The 27,896-nt window shown below is 41.5% G+C and overlaps 1 protein-coding gene across 1 annotated transcript; it reads left to right on the top strand.

Moving 5' to 3' along the window:
- The first annotated feature begins 15,171 nt into the window (after positions 1 to 15,171).
- Positions 15,172 to 19,704, top strand: LOC126143933 (uncharacterized). The gene is made up of 2 exons (XM_049915458.1): positions 15,172 to 15,242; positions 18,952 to 19,704. Exons 1-2 carry the CDS (start codon positions 15,231 to 15,233, stop codon positions 19,618 to 19,620), a joined length of 681 nt encoding a protein of 226 aa, XP_049771415.1. The 5' UTR covers positions 15,172 to 15,230; the 3' UTR covers positions 19,621 to 19,704.
- The last annotated feature ends 8,192 nt before the right edge of the window (positions 19,705 to 27,896 follow it).

Below are 27,896 nucleotides of genomic sequence, written 5' to 3'. Positions count from 1 at the left end.
TGAAAAGACAATAATTATCCAACTTATTGCTTCAAATGGCTCTAAGCACTATGGGACTTAACATCTGAGATCATCAGTCCCCTAGAACTTAGAACTACTTAAACCTAACTAACCTAAGGACATCACACACATCCATGCCCGAGACAGGATTCGAACCTGCGACCGAGGCAGCAGCGCGGTGCCGGACTGAAGCGCGTAGTACCGCTGGGCCACAACGGCCGGCTATCCAACAGATTGTGTAATGATTAAAGTCTCCTCCAACGATGACAGCATGAACGGGGAACGTACGTTCTGGCGGGTTAAAGTTTTCTCATAGATGCTGGGCTGCTTCTGCAGATGAGTGTGGTGGGCGATCGAACGAATCGAATTTACGTTTTTCCCGGCCTTGATACTGAGTTTCGTCCAAACAAGCAAAAATGCACCTACAATATCTATCTCGGTAGATTAGAGTTTCACTTCTGTTGAGATCAATACACCGTTTCCTTCCCCCTTAGGCAGTCTTTTTGATATTCGGTTAGATTTACGCCAAAAGTTTCACTGATATCAATCGTAAGTTTTAGTACTGAACAGCTGGTAAGAACACATACAAAGGATGAACGAAGACACATCAAATTAGTTTCGGATGATAAACGATACGCAAACGGGGTCCCGGGTTCGATTCCCGGCGGGGTCAGGGATTTTCACCTGCCTCGAGATGACTGGGTGTTTGTGTTGTCCTCATCATTTCATCATCATCCAGGAAAGTGGCGAAATTGGACTGAGCAAAGATTGGGTAATTGTACGGGCGCTGATAACCACGCAGTTGAGCGCCCCACAAACCAAACATCATCATCATCATCATCATAAACGATACGCAAGAAGAAAGTTGGAAAGTTCTAAGAAGACATGGAAGGTATTTGTGACGACGGAACGGTCTTAAAAGTCTATTCCGTGAAATGAAGAAGAATATAGAAAGAAAAAGCAATTGTGAAATTATTCCGTTTGGTTGCACGCTTGGCGCGGGCCTGAGTGATTTTTATTGAAGATACAGCCTGTTATTTATGTCAGTCAACAGTAAATAATTTTATAAACAAGTGTCATCCACGGAGCGGTATCTTATCTTTGACAGCAGGGGAATGGAGCGGGAAAGCAAGGAAGAGGCTGGGAGGGGGAAGCCGTTTAAGATAATGAACAGAATTGTGCAATGACCAAAGGATGGACCAGTCGCTAGGATACGGCAACGATATTACTCTCTAATAGAGTGTCCCAATTTGATTAAAAATTATGAAACAAATTTTTATCTCTAGATACCTACAGTTGCTCATCGTCATAATGACCACAGAGTCATGTATGCCAGACGTTTCTACTTTACTTGACATACTCATACTAAATGGAGAGTGCCCGATGTATTAAAAAGTCCGCCTCCTTAGCTGCGTCGTTAGGGCGGGTGATTGCAGTGTGAAGTATCCGGGTTCGATTGGCTTTACTGCAAGGTAAGGAATGGCGAGGTTCTGCTCAGAATCGGAGAGGAAAGGAATATGTGGAAAACACTGATAGAGGATGCTCTGTTAAGACACGAGGGAATGAGGTCCGCCGCGAGGGATTAGCCAAGCGGTCTAAGGCGCTGCAGTCATGGACTGTGCGGCTGGTCCCGGTGGAGGTTCGAGTCCTCCCTCGGGCATGGGTGTGTGTTTGTCCTTAGGATAATTTAGGTTAAGTAGTGTGTAAGCTTAGGGACTGATGACCTTAGCAGTTAAGTCCCATAAGATTTCACACACATTTGAACATTTGAATGAGTTCCATGGTGCTAGAGGGAACTGTAGAGGGCAAAAACTGTCGAGGAAGACAGAGATTGGAATACATCCTGCAAATAATTGAGGATGTAAGTTGCAAGTGCTACTCTGATTAAAGTGGTTCAAATGGCTCTGAGCACTATGCGACTTAACTTCTGCGGTCATCAGTCCCCTAGAACTTAGAACTACTTAAACCTAACTAACCTAAGGACATCACACACATCCATGCCCGAGGCAGGATTCGAACCTGCGACCGTGGCGGTCGCGCGGTTCCAGATTGTAGCCCCTAGAACCGCTCGCACTCCGGCCGGATTGCTACTCTGAGATGAAGAGGTTAGCGCAGGAGAGGAATTCGTGGTGGGCAGCATCAAACCAGTCAGAAGACTGATGTCCAAGAAAAAATAAAAATTTCGTTGGTGGGAAGACTGGAACCGCGTGCACTCAGCTTCGTGATGCAAACTGAGTAGTTGCTTGACGTAGCAGTAGCGGCTCTAGTTCACGGAAACAGATAACGGCCAGCAGAGCGATGTGCTGATCTCAGACCCCTCCACAACACATCCAATGACGGCACTGGCGGAGGCTGCCACGGTGATCGGTCGGAACCGATTGAAATAGTAGGAGCGGCAGGGAAGTAGAAATGTGCCAAGCCACTGTACAAACATGCCTTAAAAACAGATTTACTGTTAGTCTCTTCAAAACTTTAAACACTTGAACATAGATGGTCAGCTCAGAGAACTTTAAACAAACTCTCATAGCTTCCAAAAAAACGATATTAACTTTACAACTCTGACTGTTGACAGTAAAATAATATTGAAAATATGTCCAAAGAATTCCAAGAATCTTCGAGTCCGAATTTTCAGCCATAAAACAAATTATTGCAACTCACAATTTAACAAATGGCTTTCTCGATAAATCACTCAAGAGAATCAATTAAAGAACAGAAACAATCCTTGCGAATCCATTGACAACGAAGGGACAAACGGTAGTACTCAACTTGTGTGTGTGTGAGTGTGTGTGTTTGTGTGTGTGCGGGGGAGGGGGTTGTGCGCCACAATATTGATATTAATTTTACAGATGGTGGGTCTTTTAGTGCAGTTGCTGGCCTTTTACAACAGTCCGCCTCTTGGCCCTACTGCTTAGAATAACTTATGATACGTGTAACATAAACCTGTTAGCATCAGGCGCAGATGAGAAGTCACAGCGCTTAATTAAGATGTTTAATAACAGCAACAAACATACGTTACCCCCTTCCCCACGCACGCACACACACACACACACACACACACACACACACACACACACACACACACACACACCAAGTTTGGAATTAAAGCAATTATAATTCAGGTTACCTTCCACTCAGAAAGCTGTTGCACGCAGCGACTGTTACATTGACTTGTAAGTTATAGATTGCAGCGATCAGTCGTCCTTTTCTAAATTTTATTGTGCAGATCTAGATTTCGCCTAAAAGCTAGCCATTCTCTATGCACTATTATTTTTGCTCAGTACATGTAATATCTGTTGGTCGGACTTCATCCACAGTTCACTGAATATTCAATGAACTGTGGACGAAGCCCGACCAACAGCCATTACATGCATTGAGCAAAAATAATAGTGCATTGAGAATGGCTATCTTCTAGCCGAAATCTAGATCTGCAAAATAAAATTTAAAAAGGACGACAGACGGCTGCAATCTATAATTTACAAGGCAATTATAATAGAATTATTCCTTGGCATTAAACACCACTAATCCATTTGATTTTAACCTCCAAATTTAGCCGTCTGTGAACTGAACCAATGGATGATTGCTCCCTCCCGGACCAACTTAACAAACCAACAATATGAATGACTTCCAGACGCTCCATGTAAGAAGTAAATATTTTATTAATGCAAACAAGAGCCCTTAACTTTACGAAACGATTCTGGATCAATAGCAGTGCAAACAGTTGAAGGTTACTCGTATTCCACACGCAGTTAATAAGTCTACAATTACTTCACAAACACCTTCTCGGCTTACGGGAAGCAACAGGGTCACCCAATTAATCGTACTGGAATTATAAGCATTTCAGCAATCATCCGGCCAGCTAATCTTCACATAATGTTTCAGTAAAAGGAACACCCTTTAAAGCCCAAAATATCTAAAGTACGGTAAACAATAACCATATAAAATGATAGTTCCTTAAATATGAACAGTGTAAAAAATTAGAGCCAGCTCAAATTAAGATATTTCTTAACGAGCGAAAGAAACTTGAGCAGTACAAGGCGAGAAAATTACTAATATTAAATCACTTAATCCAACCGGCTCAGAGACGAGCTGACGATCTAACTCTTCTAAACATCTTTCACCTTCAGTGTCTGATGTAACATGTTTTGTGTTTTGCAGTTTGTATCTGCCCCTATGTATTCCGTAGACTCCCCATACAGCTTCTTCCACCGTCAAGTTAATCGTTTCTGCCTGTCGTTGCGGGTACCCCATTAAGCAGTCTGGTCTTCAAGTGCCTCTTCGAATGGTCTTCTTTCCTTATTTATTTTCTGTAGTCTCTCTTCATTTCGGATCTTAACTGGTGTAAATTTTTAACTATCTTCGAGACTGTTGTTGTTGTTGTGGTCTTCTGTCCTGAGACTGGTTTGATGCAGCTCTCCATGGTACTATATCCTGTGCAAGCTTCTTCATCTCCCAGAGCCTACTGCTGCCTACATCCTTCTGAATCTGCTTAGTGTATTCATCTCTTGGTCTCCCTCTACGATTTTTAGCCTCCACGCTGCCCTCCAGTACCAAATTGGTGATCCCTTGATGCCTCGGGACATGTCCTACCAACCGATCCCTTCCTCTAGTCAAATTGTGCCATAAACTCCTTTTCTCCCCAATTCTCTTCAGTACCTCCTCATTAGTTATTTCATCTACCCTTCTAATCTTCAGCATTCTTTTGTAGCACCACATTTCGAAAGCTTCTATTCTCTTCTTGTCTAAACTATTTATCGTCCAGGTTTCACTTCCATACATGGCTACACTCAATACAAATACTTTCAGAAACGACTTCCTGACACTTAAATCAATACTCGATGTTAAGAAATTTCTCTTCTTTAGAAATTCTTTCCTTGCCATTGCCATTCATCATTTTATATCCTCTCTACTTCGACTAACAACAGTTATTTTGCTCCCCAAATAGCAATACTCCTTTACTACTTTAAGTGTCTCAAAAAATGGTTCAAATGGCTCTGAGCACTATGGGACTCAACTGCTGAGGTCATTAGTCCCCTAGAACTTAGAACTAGTTAAACCTAACTAACCTAAGGACATCACAAACATCCATGCCCGAGGCAGGATTCGAACCTGCGACCTTAGCGGTCTTGCGGTTCCAGACTGCAGCGCCTTTAACCGCACGGCCACTTCGGCCGGCTAAGTGTCTCATTTCCTAATCTAATTCCCTCAGCATCACCCGATTTAATTCGACTACATTCCATTATTCTCGTTTTGCTTTTGTTGATGTTCATCTTATACCCTCCTTTCAAGACACTGTCCATTCCGTTCAACTGCTCTTCCAAGTCCTTTGCTGTCTCTGACAGAATTACAACGTCATCGGCAAACCTCAAAGTTTTTATTTCTTCTCCATGGATTTTAATACCTACTCCGAACTTATCTTTTGTTTCCTTTACTGCTTGCTCAATATACAGATTGAATAGCATCGGGGAGAGGCTACAACCCCGTCTCACTCCCTTCCCAACCACTGCTTCCCTTTCATGTCCCTCGACTCTTATAACTGCCATCTGGTTTCTGTACAAATTGTAAATAGCCTTTCGCTCCCTGTATTTTACACCTGCCACGTTCAGAATTTGAGAGTATTCCAGTCAACATTGTCAAAAGCTTTCTCCAAGTCTACAAATGCTAGAAATGTAGGTTTGCCTTTCCTTAATCTTTCTTCTTTGATAAGTCGTAGGGTCAGTATTGCCTCACGTGTTCCCATGCAAGTGATTCTCTTTTCTCCAAAGGTCTCTTTAATTTTCCTGTAGGCAGTATCTAACTTACCCCTCGTGAGATAAGCCTCTACATCCTTACATTTGTCCTCTAGCCATCCCTGCTTAGCCATTTTGTACTTCCTGTCAATCTCATTTTTGATACGTTTGTATTCCTTTTTGCCTGCTTCACATACTGAATTTTTGTATTTTCTCCTTTCATAAATCAAATTCAGTATCTCTTCTGTTACCCAAGGATTTCTACTAGCCCTCGTCTTTTTACCTACTTGATCCTCTGCTGCCTTCACTATTTCATTCCTCAAAGCTACCCATTCTTCTTCTACTGTATTTCTTTCCCCCATTCCTGTCAATTGTTCCCTTATGCTCTCCCTGAAACTCTGTACAACCTCTGGTTCTTTCAATTTGTCCAGGTCCCATCTCCTTAAATTCCCACCTTTTTGCAGTTTCTTCAGTTTTAATCTGCAGTTCATAACCAATAGTTTGTGGTCAGAGTCCACATCTGCCCCTGGAAATGTCTTACAATTTAAAATCTGGTTCCTCAATCTCTGTCTTACCATTATATAATCTATCTGAAACCTTTTAGTATCTCCAGTATACAACCTTCTTTAGTGTGCAAAATTCTACCAGGTGGCTTCCTCTTTCATTTCTTACCCCCAATCCATATTCACCTCCTACGTTTCTTTCTCTTCCTTTTCCTAGCGTCGAATTTCAGTCACCCATGACTATTAAATTTTCGTCTCCCTTCACTATCCGAATAATTTCTTATATCTCATCATACATTTCATCAATTTGTTCATCATCTGCAGAGCTAGTTGGCATATAAACTTGTACTACTGTAGTGGGCGTGGGCTTCATGTCTATCTTGGCCACAATAATGCGTTCAGTATGCTGTTTGTAGTAGCTTACCCGCACTCATATTTTTTTATTCATTATTAAACCTACTCCTGCATTCCTCCTATTTGATTTTGTATTTATAACCATGAATTCACCTGACCAAAAGTCTTGTCCCTCCTGCCACCGAATTCACTAATACCCACTATATCTAACTTTAACCTATCCATTTCCCTTTTTAAATTTTCTAACCTATCTACCCGATTAAGGGATCGGACATTCCACGCTCCGATCCGTAGAACGCCAGTTTTCTTTCTCTTGATAACGACGTCCTCTTGAGTAGTCCCCGCCCGGAGATCCGAATGGGGGACTATATTACCTCCGGAATATTTTACCCAAAGCTGCATGCCCTCGGGAAAAATTACGGCTGTAGTTCCCCCCCCCCCCCCCCCCCCCCATGCTTTCAGCCGTTCGCAGTACCACAACAGCAAGGCCGTTTTGGTTAGTGTTACAGAGCCAGATCTGTCAATCATCCAGACTGTTGCCCCTGCAACTACTGAAAAGGCTGCTGCCCCTCTTCAGGAACCACACGTTTGTCTGGCCTCTCAACAGATACCCCTCCGTTGTGGTTGCACCTACGGTACGGCTATCTGTATCGTTGAGGCACGCAAGCCTCCCCACCAACGGCAAGGTCCATGGTTCCTGGGGGGGTATTCTTCGAGATAAATTTCAGAAATTTTGTGCATTTTCTTTTCCGGATTCGGCATAAACATCTGACATTTCATCATTGCGGGGAGCACAGTCCCTTTAACGAAATCTATGACTAGATGTCCATGTCACCAAAACACTCTGTGACACTACTAAGTCTTCGACATGTAAAAGAAGTGAGGTTTCTATGCCGGACGACAGACAGCGAATACTTCGTGGAATAATGTAAGTGGAGAGGTAAAAATTGACAGACGTTTATGATATGACATGAGGTTTTATTGAAACCAAAACAGAATGCACAAAATAACCAACAGATGTCACCCAGTGTCATACGAAAGCAATAATTAGCATAACAGCTGATGTTTAACAAAGAGGATGTTCCTTATAACAATTGCTCACCACGTCGGTCATCATTTCTCTGGGGAGAATGTTTCGAACAGAACGGTGCAGTATATCAGACAGCATGATGAGAAATTGCCGTTGTCTGTTAGCATCCCTAATCAGGTCGGACGATTGCGGTAGATGTCCGGCTGCAGACTCCACAAGACGGTCTGAGATATGCGAACCTCTGAGGCCAAACATGACGGAAGTGGCGGCTCAGCACGCGAATCTCACCAAACGACGTGCCCAACATGTCTTACATGTAGCAGTATGGGGAGGAGCGCCATCTTGCTTGGAAGTGCTACCTTCCATCAGGTGTTTATCAGCCAAGCTAGGGAAGATGCGATTCTGTAACGTATCGGTGTACCTCACACCTGTCACGCTGACATTTTATACACGACTCTCACGCGGCGTCACTTACCTGTTGCTGTCCAGCGCTATCTTTTCGCATCATTATGCACTCGTCCTTCGTGCCATTTCAGGCATTTGCGTCACATTTTACCACTCTACTTACGTTTTTCCGTTAGTAGTGCACTTTCGAACGTTAACGAAATTTGGATGAAGCTGTAAATTGGTAAATGGGGTTTCTACGACTTTGTCTAATAGCAAGTAAAAAAAAAAAAAGGATGAAAGACTCCATGACTTGGAAAACGAAATGTCCAGCATTAGAAACATTCGAGCCCAGTGCATGTCTTTGTGATAGAGGATGTAAGATCTTTGTGCAAGGGTTTTACAAAGCAGGATGATGATGGGATAGTGGGTGGAGTAGGAAACAGTACTGATACCGATCAGGGCTACAATACTGACAGTAACATGTTAAGTGGCTTGTTAGCAAAATCCATAAGAGAGGGGGACACTAAGACTCATGGGAGGACATCTTCCTTAGGTTAAGCTCAGTGTCCAGTGATACAACATTTGAAGGAATCAAGCGTAAAGAGAAACTCAGAAAGGCAGTTACTAAATATTTTAAACTATCACAAGGTTCTTATAAAAGTTCAGTGCAAAATAATGTTAGTATGTTGCATCAGAAAATCAAGGGATTAAAAAACGTGGTAGATCAACTTCTTGTTTGTCTGGAAGGTTTAGAAACAGAGAATGCAACATATGTGCTACGCTTGTCTGAACATCATAGGGTCACTGATATGAAAAAGGTAAATGTAAGTGGATATAAACCTTCAGCACATGTAAGTAGAAAGGAGGAGTTGCTGCACACGCTGATGAGACAAAACATTACGACCATCTGCCTAATAGCATGCTTGTCCGTCTTTGGAACAAAATACATCACTACTTCTGCATAACATAGGTCCGGCAGTTCGTTGGTAGGTTTGTGGAGGATGGGTCTCATGGCATTTACATCAGGCGAATTTGGTCGCCGAGACATCAACGTGAGTTCACTATAATGCTACTCAAACCGCTGCAGTACGTTTCTGGCTCCGGGATAGCCGTCAGTGTGTCTTTAATTGTTACCAAAGATCCCATGGAGGCGCAGGAGAATGGCTCCCAGCATAATACTGCTCCCAACGGCCTGAGTCCGCGGTACTGGGCATTTCGAGCCGCTGTTATCCTCGGTGAAGGCCTTTGTAGAGATGACCATCGTGAGCCGTGGCGGCTGGCGCTAGGGTGTTCGACTTGCATCGCTGATGTCGATATTCGGCTGTCCTGCTATCTTTGACTGCTCGCCCGACGGGTTTTCCAGGTGAACGTGTGAGGAGAACGTCTCCGGTCGGCGTTCAACGAGCCAAGTTGAGTTGAAAACAAGCCCGCGTCCCTAGCCGAGGTGCACGGGTCTCGCCGTGCTCGCCGCCCTTGTCTTTTGGCGCGCTCCGGTTGTACGGTGCCGATCATTGGGCGCCTTGACGTGCAAAATTGTGGTGGGTTCGTCATCTCACGCTGAACATCTTCCCAGCTCGTAATCTACAAGCTCCAAGTTACCTATGACTTTTATTCTGTGTTTAACTAAGAAGATTGTCGAAACTTATTGTGGCATGGGTAGCTGCGGGAGATGATTCTGAACTTGGTTCCTCAGTGGCTATTTTAAGGAGGCTGGTGTTCCTCATTCCGTTTTTGATCATCCATGGAGTGTTTGTTTTAAGTGGTTTTCATGCAAATTTTAACTTGTTTTAGGACATATTGGCCGCTTTGGGACTAGCTGCTGTTCTGTAGGTGCCCGGCAGCCGTAGAGTTAATGGTTTGATCATTTGGCACGGCAGCATTTGGTATGTTTATTTAATGCTGAAAATGCCTTAAGCCAACTGGAAGTGATCTCTAAGTTTCCTGCTAATTTACCGGGAGACGGGTAATGTTAGAGTATTGCTCCTTAAGAATTTGGGGGCATGCTTATTATATATTCCATTGTGGCTGTGATTTGACCTTGTTTTCATTGCAATCTATTTGTGCTGCAGGCCATTTGTTAATACTGCCCCTTCCCTGGCGTCGGCGCAGTTATGGATTCGTGTTAGCATCGCTGATTGTGGGGCCGGTCGGATTATACATAAATATATACCGCCTGCTATGTGACCCTGTTCACAAGCTGTGCACAGGGTCTAGCCCTTCTTATTGAACACTTATGTTAATCATCTGTGGATCTTTAATGAACGTGCAGCTTGTTATTATTCCTGTGTGCAAGTTTTGCGACCTTGGTTGGCCCACTTTGGATTTTTAGTATAAGCCTGTTTCACTGTCGACCTTTATGTGGGCAGTTCAGTTTTATTAAGCTTTAAGATCTCTTTGTTCTTTATGAAGTTGTGGTATTATGTGGCTGTGTAACTTTGGTTGGAAGTGTATAGTGTTATTAGTCTCTTGAGACATGGTTAAACAAGAACGATTGTTTGTGATTGATTATTCACCGTGCCTACTATCGGTGATTTTGGTTGCGGTCTCTTATTCGTGTTTATGTAATTCAATTAAAGTGAAAATTTGTATATTGCATTAGTAAGAGGGCAAATGTCCGAACTGAAGTTTATAATAAAGTCTGTTTTGAGTCAAATTAAAATTGTAAAACAAAAGCCGGCCGGTGTGGCCGTGCGGTTTTAGGGACTTCAGTCTGGAAACGCGTGACCGCTACGGTCGCAGGTTCAAATCCTGCCTCGGGCATGTGTGTGATGTCCTTAGATTAGTTAGGTTTAATTAGTTCTAAGTTCTAGGCGACTGATGACCTCAGAAGTTAAGTCGCATAGTGCTCAGAGCCATTTGAACCATTTGTAAAACAAAAATTCAAACCGTAGCGGTCGCACGGTTCCGGACTGAAGCGCCTAGAACCGCTCGGCCACTCCGGCCGGCAATTGTAAAACTATCACAAGCTTGTCCATCAATAGTGATCCCGGGCTTCGAATTTCCTTTAAATAACTGTGGTGATACTGTAATTATGATTTTCTAAAGAACTGGGTAGTACCACGGTTCAAATCGACTTAGTGTAGCAAAAAATGTGATTCTCACGAAGAGCCGACACATTTCTATTCATCGATAGTCGAATCCCGATGGTCACTTGCCCACTCTAGTCGTAACTGACGATGTCGTTGGGTCAACTTGAGAACACGTAGTAGTGGTCTGCTGCAGAACTCCATGTTCAATACAGTCTGGAACCGCGTGACCGCTACGGTCGCAGGTTCGAATCCTGCTTCGGGCATGGATGTGTGTGATGTCCTTAGGTTAGTTAGGTTTAAGTAGTTATAAGTTCTAGGGGACTGATGACCTTAGACGTTAAGTCCCATAGTGCTCAGAGCCACTTGAACCATCCATGTTCAACAATGTAAATGAATAGTGTGCTACGAAACACTTCTGGGTGCATCCGCACCGTGCGCTTTCGGCAGGACTGCCACGGATCACTATATATCCTACTTTACAGAGCAGATAAGCCTCCGAACCCGACGTTGTGTGAAGAGTCGTGGACGTCCAACCATTTAGCGCCTAGTGGTGGTTTCTATTTCCACAGATGTACGCAGCATTAACAGATGAACACACGAAAAGCTTCGCCGTTTTCGAGATGCTGTTTCACAGGCACCCTTTATGAAAGTCGCTTATCTCAATGGATTTCCCCATCTGCAGCCCGATTCTTCGCTAGGGTGATCCCCCATCCGTGTCTGCTCCGCTTACAAACTTTTGTTACCACGTCACGTGCCCGCAACGCTACCAGGCGGCATCCAACGCCGCTGTGGGCAGTAGTCATAATGTTTTGGCCCATCAATTGCGTGGAAAATTTAGAAACTAAAGCATTTGATGTAGGGCAATATATAGAACTTGAACTAAATAACGAAAATTTTGTGATTGTATCCGTGTAGGTCCCCATTCGGAAATATTCATCTACTCCCGAAAAACTTGGATTCATTATCGTGCTATCTGTCAGACATAGCGAAGCGAATTATTATTTGTGGGGATATGAGTGTAGAGTTCCTGAAAGACTCCGATAGGAAGAATGATCTTGAAATATTACTCAGTTCTTTCAATCTGACATCAGTTATTGATTTTCCTACTAGAATAGTACATGAAAGCAGCACACTGATAGATAATATTTTCGTAGACCAAGATAAATTTAATCAATAAAATATTCATCCTGTTAAGAATAGTCTTCCTAAGCATGTTGCGCAGCTAGTTAAAATATACGAGTATGACATAGCTCCACAAATTAAGGCAAAATAATCCTCCAAAATTGTGCGTTCAGTGAACGACTTAACTACTGTAAATTTTAGGGAAGGCTTGCAGCAGTTACATTGGGGTCAGGTGTACTGGGAACATGATGCTAATTTAAAATGTAGCTTATTCGTGAGTATTTTTGAAAACAGTTTCCCAAAGTGAAATATAATTGTAAGATGCCATGTAAAAAGCCACGGCTTGCTAAAGGGATAAAAATACCTTCAAACTAGAGAAGGGAAAGGTATCTAACAACAAGAAAGAATAATGACCCAGAAACAGGCAAATATTATAAAGACCACTGTAATACATTAAGGAAAGTTATTAAAAAGCCCAGAAGTATGTGTATAATGTCTGAGATTAGCAACTCCGATAACAAAATTAAAACAGTTTGGAATATTGTTAAAAGGGAAACAGGGCAACCAAGAGTACAGGAAAAGGTATTACCATCAAAATGAACGAAAAGCGTATTAACAAAAAGTCATAGCTTGAAAATATTTTTAATAATAATTTTTTAATTTTGTGGAGAGACTAGTATTCAAACCATCTTTAGAAAAGGCAATGCCGATACAGTCTGATAAAACTGAAGTTCTAAACATCTCTCTTTCTGAAGTTAGGGAAAGAATAAACGCACTGAAAATCAAACGCTCAAAAGGAATTTTCGACATCTCCAACATAGCATTAAAAGCTTGTTCCAAAAGATAAGTAGGATTCTCAGTCACATATGTGATAGCTCATTGAAACAAGGCTGTTGTCCTCACAGATTGAAATATGCTATTCTTAAACGATTGCGTAAAAAGCGGAATAAGTCTGACGCCAGCAAGTGCCACTCACTCTCACTTCTGACAGCTTTATCCAAAATTCTTGAAAAAGTAATGTACTCAGGAGCAGCTTCACTTATTTGCAAAAATAAAGTACTAACAAAATGCCAATTTGGTTTTCAGAAAGGCTTTTCAACAGAAAATGCTATAGATGCTTTCAGTGTTCAAATATTTAATGCTCTGAATAACCGAACATAGCCATTTGTCAGCTCTCAGACGGTTTTGATTGTGTAAATATAGAAATTCTTCTAGATAAGCGTAAGTATTGTGGTATGAGTGGGACTGTGCACAAATAACTTAATTCATATTTAACTGGAAGAGTACGTAAAGTTGAAAAAAACGGTCCTCATAATGCTCAAAAATCAGCAGATTCCTCAAATTGGGGAGGTATCAAGAATGGAGTCCCACAAGATTCACTTCGGGTTTTTTTTTGTTCTCAATGTATATTAATGATTTGCAATTCTAAATCTACGCAGATGTGAAGCTACTTCTTTTTGCTTATGATACAAGTATAATAATTACACCCAACAATAATTAGGTGAGAAAATTGTAAATATTGTCTTTCAAAAAACTGTCAAGTGGTTCTCTGCAAATTGACTCCCATTAATTTTTGATAAAACACATTTTTGGTTGTGTGCATTGATGAGAGACTGTATTGGAAGAAAAATATTGATGATCTGCTGGAACGTTAGAACTCAGCTACTTATACTATTAAGGATATTGTAAATTTTGGCGATATACATCTAAATAAATTGACTTACTGTGCCTATTTTCATCCACTATTTTCGTGCTGTATGATATTTTGGGGTAATTCACCATGAAGGAATAAAGTATTCATTGCGCAAAAGCGTGTAATGAGAAAAACAGCTGGAGCTCAGCGAGGATCATCTTGCAGACATTTATTTAAAGAACTAGAAATGTTCACAATAGCTTCGAAAATTATTTATTCACTTGTGGAATTTGTTATTAAAAACATATGCTAATTGAAAAGCAAGAGCAAAGTGCATAGCTACAACACTAGAAGTGCTGATCTTCACTGCTTTGAGTTAAATCTAACTTTGGCACAGAAGGGGGTGAATAGTGCTGCCACAGAACCCTTTGGTCACTTGCCAGATTGCATCAAGAGTCTCGCAGATAGCCAACCAACATTTAAAAGTAAATTCAAAGAATTTTGGAACGACAACTCCTTCTACTCAATAGATGAAGTTTTAGATATAAATTAGTAACCTCACAACTTTTAATAAAAGGAAAATAAAAAAAGAAAAAAGCTAGAATTATGACAACGTAAAGAAACCTTTTGTTAAACAGACACGTTCCAAATCATTAGGAAGTGACGTATTCATGATCTATGGAACAAGTATTAATCTAATCTAACTTAATCTATTAAATTATCAACTTGGTACTAAGTATTTGTCCCTTATTCTCATTTTTTTACCATATTGAGAAAAAAACGAAATATGTAATGTTATGTGTCTGATGATAAATGTTACAATACCTCGTAAATAATGACTTCAGATTTGTCCACACACGAGAAACAATGTGGAAACCGTTAAAGTTTAATTTAATTTTCGAAATTAGAGAAGTCTCAGTAATTGTCCTTTGCCAAATACCGCTGAAGTATCTCACTTATGACTGTCAACGTGTGTTGTTTGTAGCTACATTAATATTAATCGCGCAGGAACACAGTTATGATCTCAGGCATTCCGTGACACACCGAAGTGCACGTACGCACACGCACCCAGTATATTTTGCGTTGTATATATTGTTGGCCAAGCTTCAACATGTTGCCACTAAAAGAAAATAAGTGTTATGAATAAGTAGGCATCCTTAAAATCAGTGACATGCAGAGTCTAGGGAGAGACGCACAGGCCATCAGATTCGCCACGAACCTCTTAATTAATCCCCATTTTCAAGAACGACTTTCAGTGCTGCATCAAGGTGGCAAAGTCTGCTCACAAACCGAATCGGTTACAGTCCTATGCAGACCAGGGGGAACCGGACGTGGTAATTGCACAGCAGTGGAGGAGGGGTAGCGCTGAGCAGCGGTATAAAAGATCTCCATCGCCTAGGAGCAGCATCAGTCATTGCTCGCTCCCAGCAGGACACACAAGCAGCAATGAGGATCCTGGTGAGTACTTTATCTGTAGCACTGTAGGCTCGTTGTTATAACTTTAACATCCCAAGAAATGATAATACATTTGAATGCCACTATAAATCTGCTTGTTTTTGGTACGAAATGCAACAGAGGTTCCAACTTCGTCGTACTTTCATAAATAGAATGTAATGTTGAGGTCTACAAAACTTTTCGAACCATCGTACAGCTCAATCTGACATTCCTTTGACATTTGAAAGATCACCGGGAAAGAACAGAAACACAGTAGGCTGTACTAGTCATAGCTGCTCCGGAGTAAACGTGTGAAAAAGTCTCCTTATATGGAATTATAAGAACTTTTGGCTTGTTATCTTCGATTCGTAAGAATGAATTATAAGTAGTGGTAAGCCCCTAACTTATAAGGCCATAACGCCTGTTTAAAAAATGCTCTGCTACAGTTGTAAATTTATAACGAAGTACACACTATTTCATATAAAAACAGGAAGATGTGAAATTGGGCAGCAGACGACAGGCACATATGTGCTAAATCGAAATATGACGTACAAAATATGGCTTTGACAGAACATGCAACCTAAAAATCGTAGTCTTCATAAAATTCGTCGAATTACGTTGTCCTCTATGGACAAATTATCACTTTGTTTCCATTTGTTCTCATTTTTAAGAGAACGGAGGCAACAGCTACGTTACCTTTCAGATGGTCCACTTATTATAGTAAATCTTTGCAGTATTTCTAACAGGTTAACTTATTGTATTTCCTGTACGCTACTTTTCTTTTATGGTTTTACGTATCACTGATACGTCTACAAATTTATTTGGAAACATATCATGATCTGGCCGTTCTTCCTACTTAGAGGCATTACAATACTTTTCAGACATATTGCACCGAGCATTTTCATGAGCCTAAGAAACTCTCTCCTTGCTCCCAGTTACCACTTGGTCTGTTAACTCCATTCCTTCCCTCCCCCACGACGCATACACATCCTCTTCCTCTGTTCTCAAAATATGAGGAAAGAGGGCATGCAGCACTGGCAGTTAGTAGGAATAATAATTGTATTTATTCAGGGACCCATTACCACTCTTTAAAATGTTGTTCATATTTGTGGGTATTACGTGCAGTGCTTTCCAAACATTTCAGACGCCCACCGCCATAAACTTTAGGACGTTCAGACACAGAACAACTCACTTCATTACTACATCCTTTATTGTCAGTTTCAGTTCCATACTTTCTATAAGTAAATTCTAACTTAAACATCTGATAAAAGGATTATGTTACAACCTTATACATTGAATAATGTGTATCCCTTTACAATAAGTTATGGTAGCACAGAATCATATACAAACAATACTTCTCATTATAAACCAAACAGTTTTTTGAAGTGGGAGTGTCGACATTCAAAGCCAACGTAATAAATAAGAAAACGTCTTAGATTAGTATCTACATTACTAGTGCTCAATATTTCGGTGTATTTTCAAGGGCAATATTTCTCGGTATCCTTATTTAGAACGTGCTTTCATACTCAACAGCCATTGGGGTGAAAAAAAGTATACGAAGTTCTTGATGCCATCACAGGAATCTTCATTCGTACGATGAGTGCTGCAAAGCACACGCGAAGAAGAAGGCTGTTGCAATGTGTGCAAAATGTCACATTGTTTTACTGTACCCTGGTTGAACTAAGTGCACTACAGAGGAAAAGAATATCTAAGAAGTATTAATGCAAGAATATCCTAACAAAGGATATTCTTTTGCAATCGAATAAATACTCTAAATCCACTTTCATGTTTCTTTTACTCCCACGACCGTTCTGTCTGTGTACTGTAACGACGGTGTGGGATCCTTACCAATGATCCATGGTTTGGGCTGGAAATCATTAGAAGAAAGGCGTTTTTCGTTGCGACGTTATCTTCTCATGAAATTCCAATCACCAACTTTATCTTCCGAATGTGAAAATATTTTTTGACACCGATCTACATAGGGAGAAACGATCACCTCGATAAAATAAGGAAAATCAGAGCTCGTACCGAAAGATATAGGTGTTCGTTGTTTCCGCGCGCTATACGAGATTGGAATAATAGAGACTTGTGAAGGTGGTTCGATGAACCCTCTGCCAGGCACTTAAATGTGATTTGCAGAGTATCCATGTAGATGTAGATAGACATACAGCCGCTGGAAATGGTACTGCGGGCCGAAACCGGTATTGAAAATTAAAAGAAAAATAAAAGTGCTACTGGTGGGTTAACCAGTATTAAAATTTAATCAGTTTTAAAATTATAGAACCTGTCCCACATTGATGGAGAAGAAATCGATGATGATGATGATGAAGTCCCATACTCCTTGACAGAGCGTAGGGGAACGATGCCGGAGACCCGCACCGCCATACTAAGCAAGGACCTAGTGGAAATGGTTCAAATGGCTCTGAGCACTATGGGACTTAACATCTGAGGTCATCAGTCCCGTAGAACTTAGAACTACTTAAACCTAACTAACCTAAGGACATCACACACATCCATGCCCGAGGCAGGATTCGAACCTGCGATCGTAGCAGTCGCGCGGTTCCAGACTGAAGCGCCTAGAACCGCTCGGCCACCGCGGCCGGCGGACCTAGTGGAGGTGGTTTGCCATTGCCTTCCTCCGACTGTAATGGGGACGAATGATGATGATGATGATGATGATGATGATGATGACGACACAACAACACCCAGTCATCTCGAGGCAGGTGAAAATCCCTGATCCCGCCGGGAATCTAACCCGGGACCGCATGGTTCAAATGGTTCAAATGCCTCTGAGCACTATGGGACTTAACATCTTAGGTCTTCAGTCCCCTAGAACTTAGAACTACTTAAACCTAACTAACCTAAGAACATCACACACATCCATGCCCGAGGCAAATGGCTCTGAGCACTATGGGGCTCAACTGCTGAGGTCATTAGTCCGCTAGAACCTAGAACTAGTTAAACCTAACTAACCTAAGGACATCACAAACATCCATGTCCGAGGCAGGATTCGAACCTGCGACCGTAGCAGTCTTGCGGTTCCGGATTGCAGCGCCTAGAATCGCACGACCACCACGGCCGGCAGCCCAGGACCGCATGATCGGGAAGCGAAAACACTACCGCGAAACCACGAAATTAAAGGATGTTATTCTCTTTACTGCATGCTGAATGTGTAAAGTTCACTGAAGAGTATGTATACAGGACGACGATTCCTGCAGTCGTATGGAAATGTTGGAATCAATAGCACTGAAAATTAACCTACCTGACAGTTTGTAGTCCGTATTCATGTACCATTTGGAACACCAAGTAGCACAAGTTGTTGGAAAATATGTTCCTCTTTGTTAAAGAGCAAAACGTCTTTTCCATAACGTGTAGAAGAAAGTAATACCAAAAGCCGTATCTTTTTTAAATAAAATACAATAATTACGCGACCAGCTTCGACGCTACGTAGTGTCATCTCCAGACCCCTACTCTGATATCCAACCTTCAGCGCATTAGGGCATGAGACCAATAAATATACATGGTACCTATCGTAATGCACCGAGGGTTGAAGTTTACATAGGGGCCTGAATATGAAACTAAAGTGGTGTCAGAAATGGTCGCAAAACTAATGCGTTTTATAAAAAGTACTTCTTTTGGTATTTCTTATTTCTAGAAGTTTATGACAGGCCGCAGTCCTACGTCCACTTCAATGATGGATCATCTCAAACTTCTTGAACGTGTCTGTCAACAGGTGTGCGTGTACCTGTGCGGTCTGGCCCTGGCAGCCCTGGCTGAGGAGAAGCAGGTGAAGGAGAAGCGAGGACTCACCGGCTCTCTGGGAGGCTACGGAGGTGGACTAAGTGGCGGCTATGGTGGTAGCTATGGTGGCATCTACGGAGGCGGCTACGGAGGCGGCTATGGAGGTGGTTATGGAGGCGGATTAGGAGGCGGTCTGGGAGGCGGCATCTCAGGTGGTTTTGGTGGTGCCATCGGAGGTGGAGCCCCTCAAGTGACTGTCAACCGAGTCCCCGTCCCTGTCCCAGTGCCTGTGGAGAATACCATCCCGGTGCCAGTGCGGGTCCCAGTCACAGTCCCTGTGGAGCGTCCTGTTCCAGTCCACGTACCGCAGCCGTACCCTGTCCCCGTAGACAACCCTGTGCCCGTCCCCGTCAAGGTCCCCACCCCAGTGTCCGTCCCAGTACCTCAGCCCTACGTCGTTAAGCGTCCAGTGCCCTACGTCGTCAGCGCCGGCCACGGCGGTCTCGGAGGAGGTCTCGGCGGTGGTCTCGGAGGAGGCCTGGGCGGTGGTCTCGGAGGAGGCCTCGGAGGCAAATTCGGCGGAGGCTACGGCGGCGGCTTCGGCGGAGGCTACGGCGGTGGCTTTGGAGGACTCGGGGGCTACGGAAAATATGGCCACTAAAACCTAAGGCTGAACCCAACACCTTGACCTGTACACGCTACCAGGACGTGTCCTGCAAATGGAAATAAACTCATTCAAATAATATTCATGTCTCTGTCTTTCATTCAAAATATTAGTCCTGAATTTGTCATGTTGACTGTAAAACTGTTGTTCCTAATGTAACACTTTCTATAAAAGTTTTTCATTGCACACCATACAGTCAAATGGCTCTAAGCACTATGGGACTTAACATCTGAGGTCATCAATCCCCTAGACTTAGAACTACTTAAACCTAACTAAACTAAGCACTATGGGACTTAACATCTGAGGTCATCAGTCCCCTAGACTTAGAACTACTTAAACCTGATTAACCTAAGAACGTCACACACATCCATGCCCCGGACAGGATTCGAACCAGCGACTGTAGCTGCAGCGTGGTTCCGGACTGAAGCGCCTAGAACCACTCGACCACAGCGGCCGGCACACCATACAGTCATTATCACATATAATTTATTTTTATTTTCTCCTTTTGGTGTTGTAGGCTAAGAATACTGCAAGGGATCGCTCCTGCTATCATTAGGGCTGCTTGAAGATGCTATGAAGTTAAAGCTACTGCAACCTGGAGTACACGTGATTGTGACTATGAGGTGTAGAGTTAATGATATACACAAAAGTAGCACTTGCAAGCCACGCACGTTTTCTTTAGCTATTGACTACCTAATTCAGAATCAGGGGAACTCAGGAAACTTAGCACATGATTTTCTGGTAACTCTTGTGATGAAACATTACAGTAGTCTCACGATTTTTGCAACGTCAAACAGAGATCTGTATTTTGTTTATTTTGTCTGATACGCTGGATTTCAGGCATTTTGGGTAAAAATCAGGTCGTGGTTTACAGTAGGCAGCCATGATTCTTCTAGGGAAACTACAAACTTTCTGATAGTTTCATGGTAGTATAAATGAAATAGTATTTAGTTTGTAAGAAACAAAGGTGAGATTTATTTCGCTCACAACATTGTATGAACAGTGCTCTTTCTTCACGTTGTCTTCATGGAACGGAATATTTTTCTAACTGCTCTCCTCTACAACATCCTAAAAGTAGCAAAGAAAAAGAGCGAAGGCAGTGTACTGTTTTCTACGAATCAAGGACAGATGGCCAAAATAATTACAACGCGAAAGTTAGGATGACATTAAATTAAGTCAAAACGTAGAACGTATGCACAACAAAGACAGAATTACGTAATACAGTTCTGACAATACGTACTCGACCTTAGAACACTTATTAACGAAGAAGTCATGACAAATTTTTGTAACAGGTATGTAATGGTGTTTACGAGTTCTGTTGTAAGTAATTGAGAATCTTCCTGTGACACTGCTCTCAGGATAGTTAGTCTCTTTTGAAGAGGACGCCTGCTGACAAAATCTCAATCTCAGCGTGATTAAAGTTGTGAGATAGAGATGGGCTGGGAGCTGTTAAAGGTATTTGTCCTCGTTATGAAGCCTGTGTGATTTAAGTGTACTGAACACACTGCCACACAACAACCTACAACAACTAGGCCGACAGCCCTTACTCTCTGGCTGCAAACAGGTCAAATATTTTCCAGTGTGTCGCCATATATTGCGATTAACGAACGTGATGCTATTACAGGGTAGATATCACCAACGACAAAACATTCTACTCGAAAGTTAGGAGAATATTTTTGATGGAGCTGATAACCATCAACAATCTATTTAGAAGACGAGCTGAGATCATTTAGCTCAGAATCTGCAAACACAGCAGAATTGTGGTTATAGGTCAAAAATCATAACGAAATGCAGGACATGATGGACAGAGTAACAGCTATATTTAAATGTGAATGGTCTGAAGATCACGGGTACAACGAAGAGATTGATACAAGGCTTAAAAATTACGGGAAAATCTAAGAAACGATGTGAAATAGGACAATCAAGTAAAATGAGTAGTAAGAAAGCCGAATTAAAGCCTGAGATTTTTTGGAATGATTCTGGGAAGTACATCGCTAATGGAAATTACATACAAGATGGTAGTGAGATAGATTTTGGAATCAGAACCTAAAATTTTAATTTCTAGACTTTGACCATTTCATGTGCACTTTTATTTTTAAATGTGAACTAAAGGATTTAGCGTCACTGACGCTGGTAGAGCGACAAAGACCCGCATAAGGGTTCCATTTTTTCACTTTATGCATAGAAATCACATCTGTGTTGTGACCGTTGCCACCACCTTCAGAAGTGACCTTTATTAGAAGCATAATTAGATGGAGCTTCCTCCTCACAAATATGTGGAAAACAAGGTATGTGATTATAGTTTTTCACCAAGACGGAGGTAGCTTGAAAATGCCCAAGGAGACGAAATTAGCATGTAAGGAAGCGTGAAACAAAGCATGAAACAAAGCATTTATTTCAAAGCTGAAAACAGCCTATGCAGGAAATGACTTCCCTGTAAAACTTTTTTAAAATTTTATTTTTTTTGGGGGTCCACAGCTTCAACGCGTTCTGAGAATGAGAACACGGTGCAAGTAGGCTGTATGCTGTTTATTATTCGTGCAATTGGGCTATTTCAATCGTAGGTCATTCGCAAGCACATGTGCGAAATAAAGCGTGAAGCTTAAAAACTGTCTTTGAAAATTATCTACTGTGGAAATTGGCCCACAGCGCGAATGATAAATAGAATACAGCCTACTTGGACCATGTTTTTGTTCTCAACATTCCCTGAATAAATTTTCAGAGGCTGTGGACCCATACACGCAGGAGTGCTTGGAATACTGTTTCAGAATCTGAAGTTCTCAGATGAAGTCCCGGCACTAGATGCTGGACGAATTCAGACGTGCTGCTAGGATATTAAAAGGCGCTATGAATCATACGCAAGTATGCCAACAGTGTTCATCAGGAATTTAAACGGTAATGTTCCATCTTCATGTTTTGGCGCCGCACTGACTGATCCCTCAGATTTCAGAGGTTTAGCCGCACAAATTCAATTTCTCCAACTGATATTTCGGCCGTATACCTTTTTTGAGCAGTAAGTAGAAACGCAGTGAATCATTAAATGGGTAAATTAGAAACCAGTTATTCGGGGGAAGACAGTTCTGCATCCTACCTGAAAATAACGTAAGAAAGGTTGTGGCTCGTACAGAGGCATCAAAAGAGTCATATTTCCCTCGTTCAACATGCAAATGGACACTCACCATGGACTGCACGATGGTTTTCAGATTATTCATGATTTCTGACTATTACAGGTACAAACTAATGGGGAGAGAAGATGACAATGACACAAACAAATAACCATAATAAAAATAGGTCCAGAAACGAATAGTAGGCGTATGCTACTGTACAGTTATGTCAACGTTATAATGCTGTTCATGACGAAGTCCACGTCTTGGATGATATTCCTTATGATGATGCGTATGTGGTGTATGCATGATGGTGCACTGGCACACGTTCATATTGCTGACCAGGAATACGTAGATTGGATCTTCGAAGAGTACCGGTTGGTTATAATTAAAGACAGCGACTCACAGAGGTCCAGTGTGGCTGTAATTATTAGATGGCAGCAAAACTTGGCATATATTATAACGTGTTAATGCGGAATTGATTTAAGCTGAAAAAACTTGGTTCTAATTTTGGCCACCAGGTGCAAATCTGGGACTGTGAAAGAAAGAAAGACGTATAGAAATTTGTCCATATGTAATGGATTATGAACGGTACGTGAACAGAAAAGGTCGAACAAATAAGAAAGGAATAATGTTGATGTCATTATTAACCGCAGTTTACGCAGTTTGTTCGATATGAGCACCGAAGAGGTGCACGAGATGCTTTACAGCGCCGCATTTGCACCTGTTGACAAAAATTGGAACTAATTTTTTTTAGCGTAAATAGGTTCCGCCTTAATGCATTAGAAGATCTACCAAGTTTAGCTACCATGCGATAATTACAGCCCACAGTGGACCTCTGAGAGAAGCTGCACTTTATTTATAATGTCCGTGTATATTGCCCGTGACTCCCAATACAGCGTACTCCCAGGTCCCAGGATTTGAACCCGATGAATTATTTTTGTGTGGGGATATTTGCAACGTTTGGTGTATTCCGGCCCTGTTGATAGCGTCGACAAACTCCTCGAACGCATTGTAGATGTTCTTCGAAGCATTCAAAACATCATTGGGACTTTTGAATGTGCACGAGCATCGATGAGGATTCATGCTGAAGCCTGCTTGCACATGAAAGTGTGACATGTGGTACACTTGTCAAGTGTATCTGCAGTTCGAACCCACTGGGACTCTGTTATAAAGTGTGCATAGATTCAGTCGTAATACCTTCCGTATCCAGACCTACATTCATTAGGATTGTTTTCTTGTATCATTGTCATCTACTTGTCTATTTCGCTTGTATCTACTGTATAATACTGAAACAAAACACTCTGCATATGTGAAAGTAGAATGGCATATTCTCTGTAGATCTACGATGTTATAGTGGCAAGTTGTCAGTACTTGTATGACCGTCTTAAAATACACGAGGGGCGTTTAGTAAATGATACAACATTTTTTTATCGGCCAGTTTCGTTTAAAAAATGCGGAATTTGTTGTGGAATATCGTGATATATTCCCGCTTCAGCCCCAATAGTTTCATGTTCGGCCCTATATGTAGTCTTCAACATGGCGTCTGTAACGGAGTTACGTTCCCAGCAGAGAACTGTTATTGAGTTTTTTTTTTTTTTGGCAGAAAACCAGGATTGCCTTTCCTTAACCTATGTTCAAGGATAAATCGTAGGGTCAATATTGCCTCGCGTGTTCCTCTGTTACTCTGGAACCCGAACCGTTCTTCCCCGAGGTAGGCTTTACCAGTTTTTTCGTTCTTCAGTAAGGAATTTGTATTACTATTTGGCAGCCTTGACGTTTTAAACTGATAGTTCGGTAATTTTCACAGCTGTCAGCAAACACTTTCTTTGGAATTGGAGGTATTACATTCATCTTGAAGTCTGAGGGTATTATGCCTGTCTCATACATCTTGTACACCAGATGGAAGATTTTTGTTATGGATTGCTCTCCCAAAGCTATCAGTAGGTTTTAAGGAATGCCCTCTAATCCCGGGCTCTTCTTTCGACTTACGTCTATCAGTACGCAGTCAAATTGTTCTCGCAGTATCATTTCTCCTACCTCATCCTCATCTATATCCTCTTTCGTTTCTATAATATTGCCTTCACATCCCTAGTACAGCTCCTCTGCATATTCATTCCATCTATCACCTTTAGCTTCTTTGTTTAGGATTGATCTTCCGTCTGAACTCTTGCTTTTCATACAACTGCTCCTCTATTCTCCAAACGCACATTTAATTTTCCTGTAGGTGGTGTATATTTTTCTCCTAGTGAAATAAACTTCTAAATACGTACATTTATCCTTTAGGCATTCCTGGTTAGCCATTTTGCACTTCTAGCCAATCTCATTTTTTAGACGTATGTACCCCTTTTTACCAGGTACATTTGTTGTATTTTCGTTTTTCCTCCTTTCGTCAATTAAATTCAATATCTCCTGTGTTATCCAGGGATTTCTACTTGTACTGGGCCTTGCCGTTTTACCTATTTGATCCTCTGCGGCCTTCACCATTTCATCTCTTAAAGCTACCCATTCGTCTTCTATCGTAACCTCTCCCCTGTTCCTAGTCAATAGTTGCCTAGCACTCCCTCCGAAAATCTCAACAGCCTCTGATCTTTCGACTTAACCACCTCTCATTTTATAAATTTCCTAATTTTGTACCTCTTTGCAATTTCTTCACTTGTAATCTATAGTTCAACAGAAAAAAATTAATTGATACTGAAATAAAAATGTAGTACCGCAACAAATCGACAGAACAATGACCTATAAGAAAAGCGAAAATATGAAAAGAAATCTATTTACATTCGCAGTTGCTGGTGTTGATGTCAAAGTCATCAGGAACGAAGACAAGTTAGAAGCTACTCTCCAGGCTAGACCGTCTAGTGCAGGTCTGATGAAGTACTGAAAAATCACAAAAAGGACAATAGCTTGCGAAATATACATAATAATAGAAGTTAAATACGTCGTTATCAGAATATCAAACCACTAGTAAAAAAATGCTGCAATCCACTTGAGTCATCACATAGCCGAAACTGTGTGTTTGAGAGTAGGATGGCATCTGGGGTAGAGGGCAGAGGGGAGACAACCGGGACAGCCATCTTAATTGAATGGCATCCAGGTATGTTTGCCAGACGACCGGGCCTCAATGGCAGCCCATTAGCGGATTGGCAGCTTGTTGGACTCAGACAAAGCTACCCTCTGTACATGTGTGTTTTTCTATTGTTCGTGGACAGTCGCAATAATTTGCAGTCATATGTTCGATAACCAAGCGAGCCAGTCTGTGATTCCAGTTGCAACCTTATAGAAGTTCAGTTTAATTTTTTTCGGATCACCCGCCTCAACTATAAATTAGTACCCAATGAAACTAGGATCATTTAATACAGTTTAAACCTAGAGGTCGTGCCTATGTATAAAGTGCTCCAACCACAGATAACATTGTCTTGTACCGTTTCATTATTGTTTTACAATTCCAAACCGGTACCTATTCCTTCATTATCGCGTGAGCTAACACAGCGATTAGTTGTTTTGTCATACGTCCAAGTGAGCAGCAGTAATATATGATAAACAGCGACCTAGATGAGAAAAAATTTACGATATTTGCAATAGAATGCCCCAGATTCCGAACTAGCACCAAAATCCCATAATGAGGCAATTGTCTATGAGATAATTAGTAGTTATGAAAATCGGGGCTGCGACGGTTAACATCACAGTCTACTAATACAGTACACATAAATTTCGCTCATCGTTTATGAATTACACCCATAAATACAGCAAATCGTGGGATCTAGTGATTTATTCGACAGCAGTATTCACATAAACAGAAGGAATAAAACTAACTACAACAAATGTTGGCTACTCAGATAATCCAACATGAAAATTATGTAATGATTAATGGAACAAAAATTTGCCTTAAATACATGTTATATCTGTTGTGATTATTACATTCTCTACAAAGTTACGTGCTGTAAGACCTTTGCATTATTATGCACGTTGCTATCTACAGCGAAATGATTTTATTGCGATTCTAGTTGCTGAGTTTCCAAATCATTTTATATTTAAAAACAATTTTGTTGCGTGAAAATATTTTGCGGCTGTATTTTGTGGTTACTAACAATTATTTCAATTGTACCTGGACTCATTTGCATTTCTATTTGTTGAAGAACACCAGTTCTTTTACAGGTCCAAAATAAAACAATGATGACTAATATACAAAGCATGAAAAGCCCTCGCATTGATCTTCTTTATTCTCTAGCCCTCTCTGTAAACTTAACCATTCATTTTGCAGCCTATAAGAAAACTAAAACCACAAAGCAATTCGTATCTTCCTACTCCGTGAATTGTGCATTTTCCATGGCCCCAAATCAAATCTTTTCCCAACTGGTTGTCTTGAAATTCTTATACTGTTACCTGGGATTGGCGGAATTGTCTCCCCTCGCACAATCCATATTCCTCTAATAGCGCCGAAACACTTGAGTGGCCAGTTGTTTCCTGATTTCTGTGAGATTTCATGTTTTACCCGCGGTGTCTTACCATTCTTCTCCGCTGACACGTTCCCTCGATCAATTACAGCTACTTGTACGCTCGTCCCGACTTCCTTTGACCTTTAAGCGGCCACACAATGCTGGTCTGGACGCTACTGAACACTCGGAGATCCGCTTTCTCTGTCACCAGTGATCTGTCTGGAATGCGTGAGATTTTAATTAAACCAGCTTGCCTACAGCACCCTATAAGTGTGACATTACATGCGTACCCCGGAGCAGAGCTACGTTGCATATCGTCTGGTATGCGCTCACAATATTGGAAAGGCGACTCCATCCCAATTACAACTTCTCCCTTCTGCAGCAGCAGTGAGGGACAGACATATTTCACACAGAAAGATTAAGAAAAATATCAAAGTATATATGTAATAATAAGAGTAAATACGAAAGGTGACAAGCAACGTCTGTACACATTTATTAAAAAAAATGTTTCAATATAAAAATCTTTTAATGCTTGTACCGCAATTTTCATGTTACAGTTAGAGCATGACGACTAGTTTCGGTTGCTTTCAACAACCATCTTCAGAGAGAGAGAGAGAGGTGAATATGCAGTGAAAAATATCATTAGCTCAGTCATGCAATGACATGCATTCGTATTATGTGCCAACATAACTGGGACAGAATGTAGTGAAAAGCTTTTTACAGAGCGAGCCAA

This window comes from Schistocerca cancellata, chromosome 2 (assembly GCF_023864275.1).
Source record: "Schistocerca cancellata isolate TAMUIC-IGC-003103 chromosome 2, iqSchCanc2.1, whole genome shotgun sequence".
Taxonomy (NCBI): Eukaryota; Metazoa; Arthropoda; class Insecta; order Orthoptera; family Acrididae; genus Schistocerca; species Schistocerca cancellata.
Note: the sequence above shows the minus strand (reverse complement) of the source record. Positions and strands in the feature narration are given on the sequence as shown.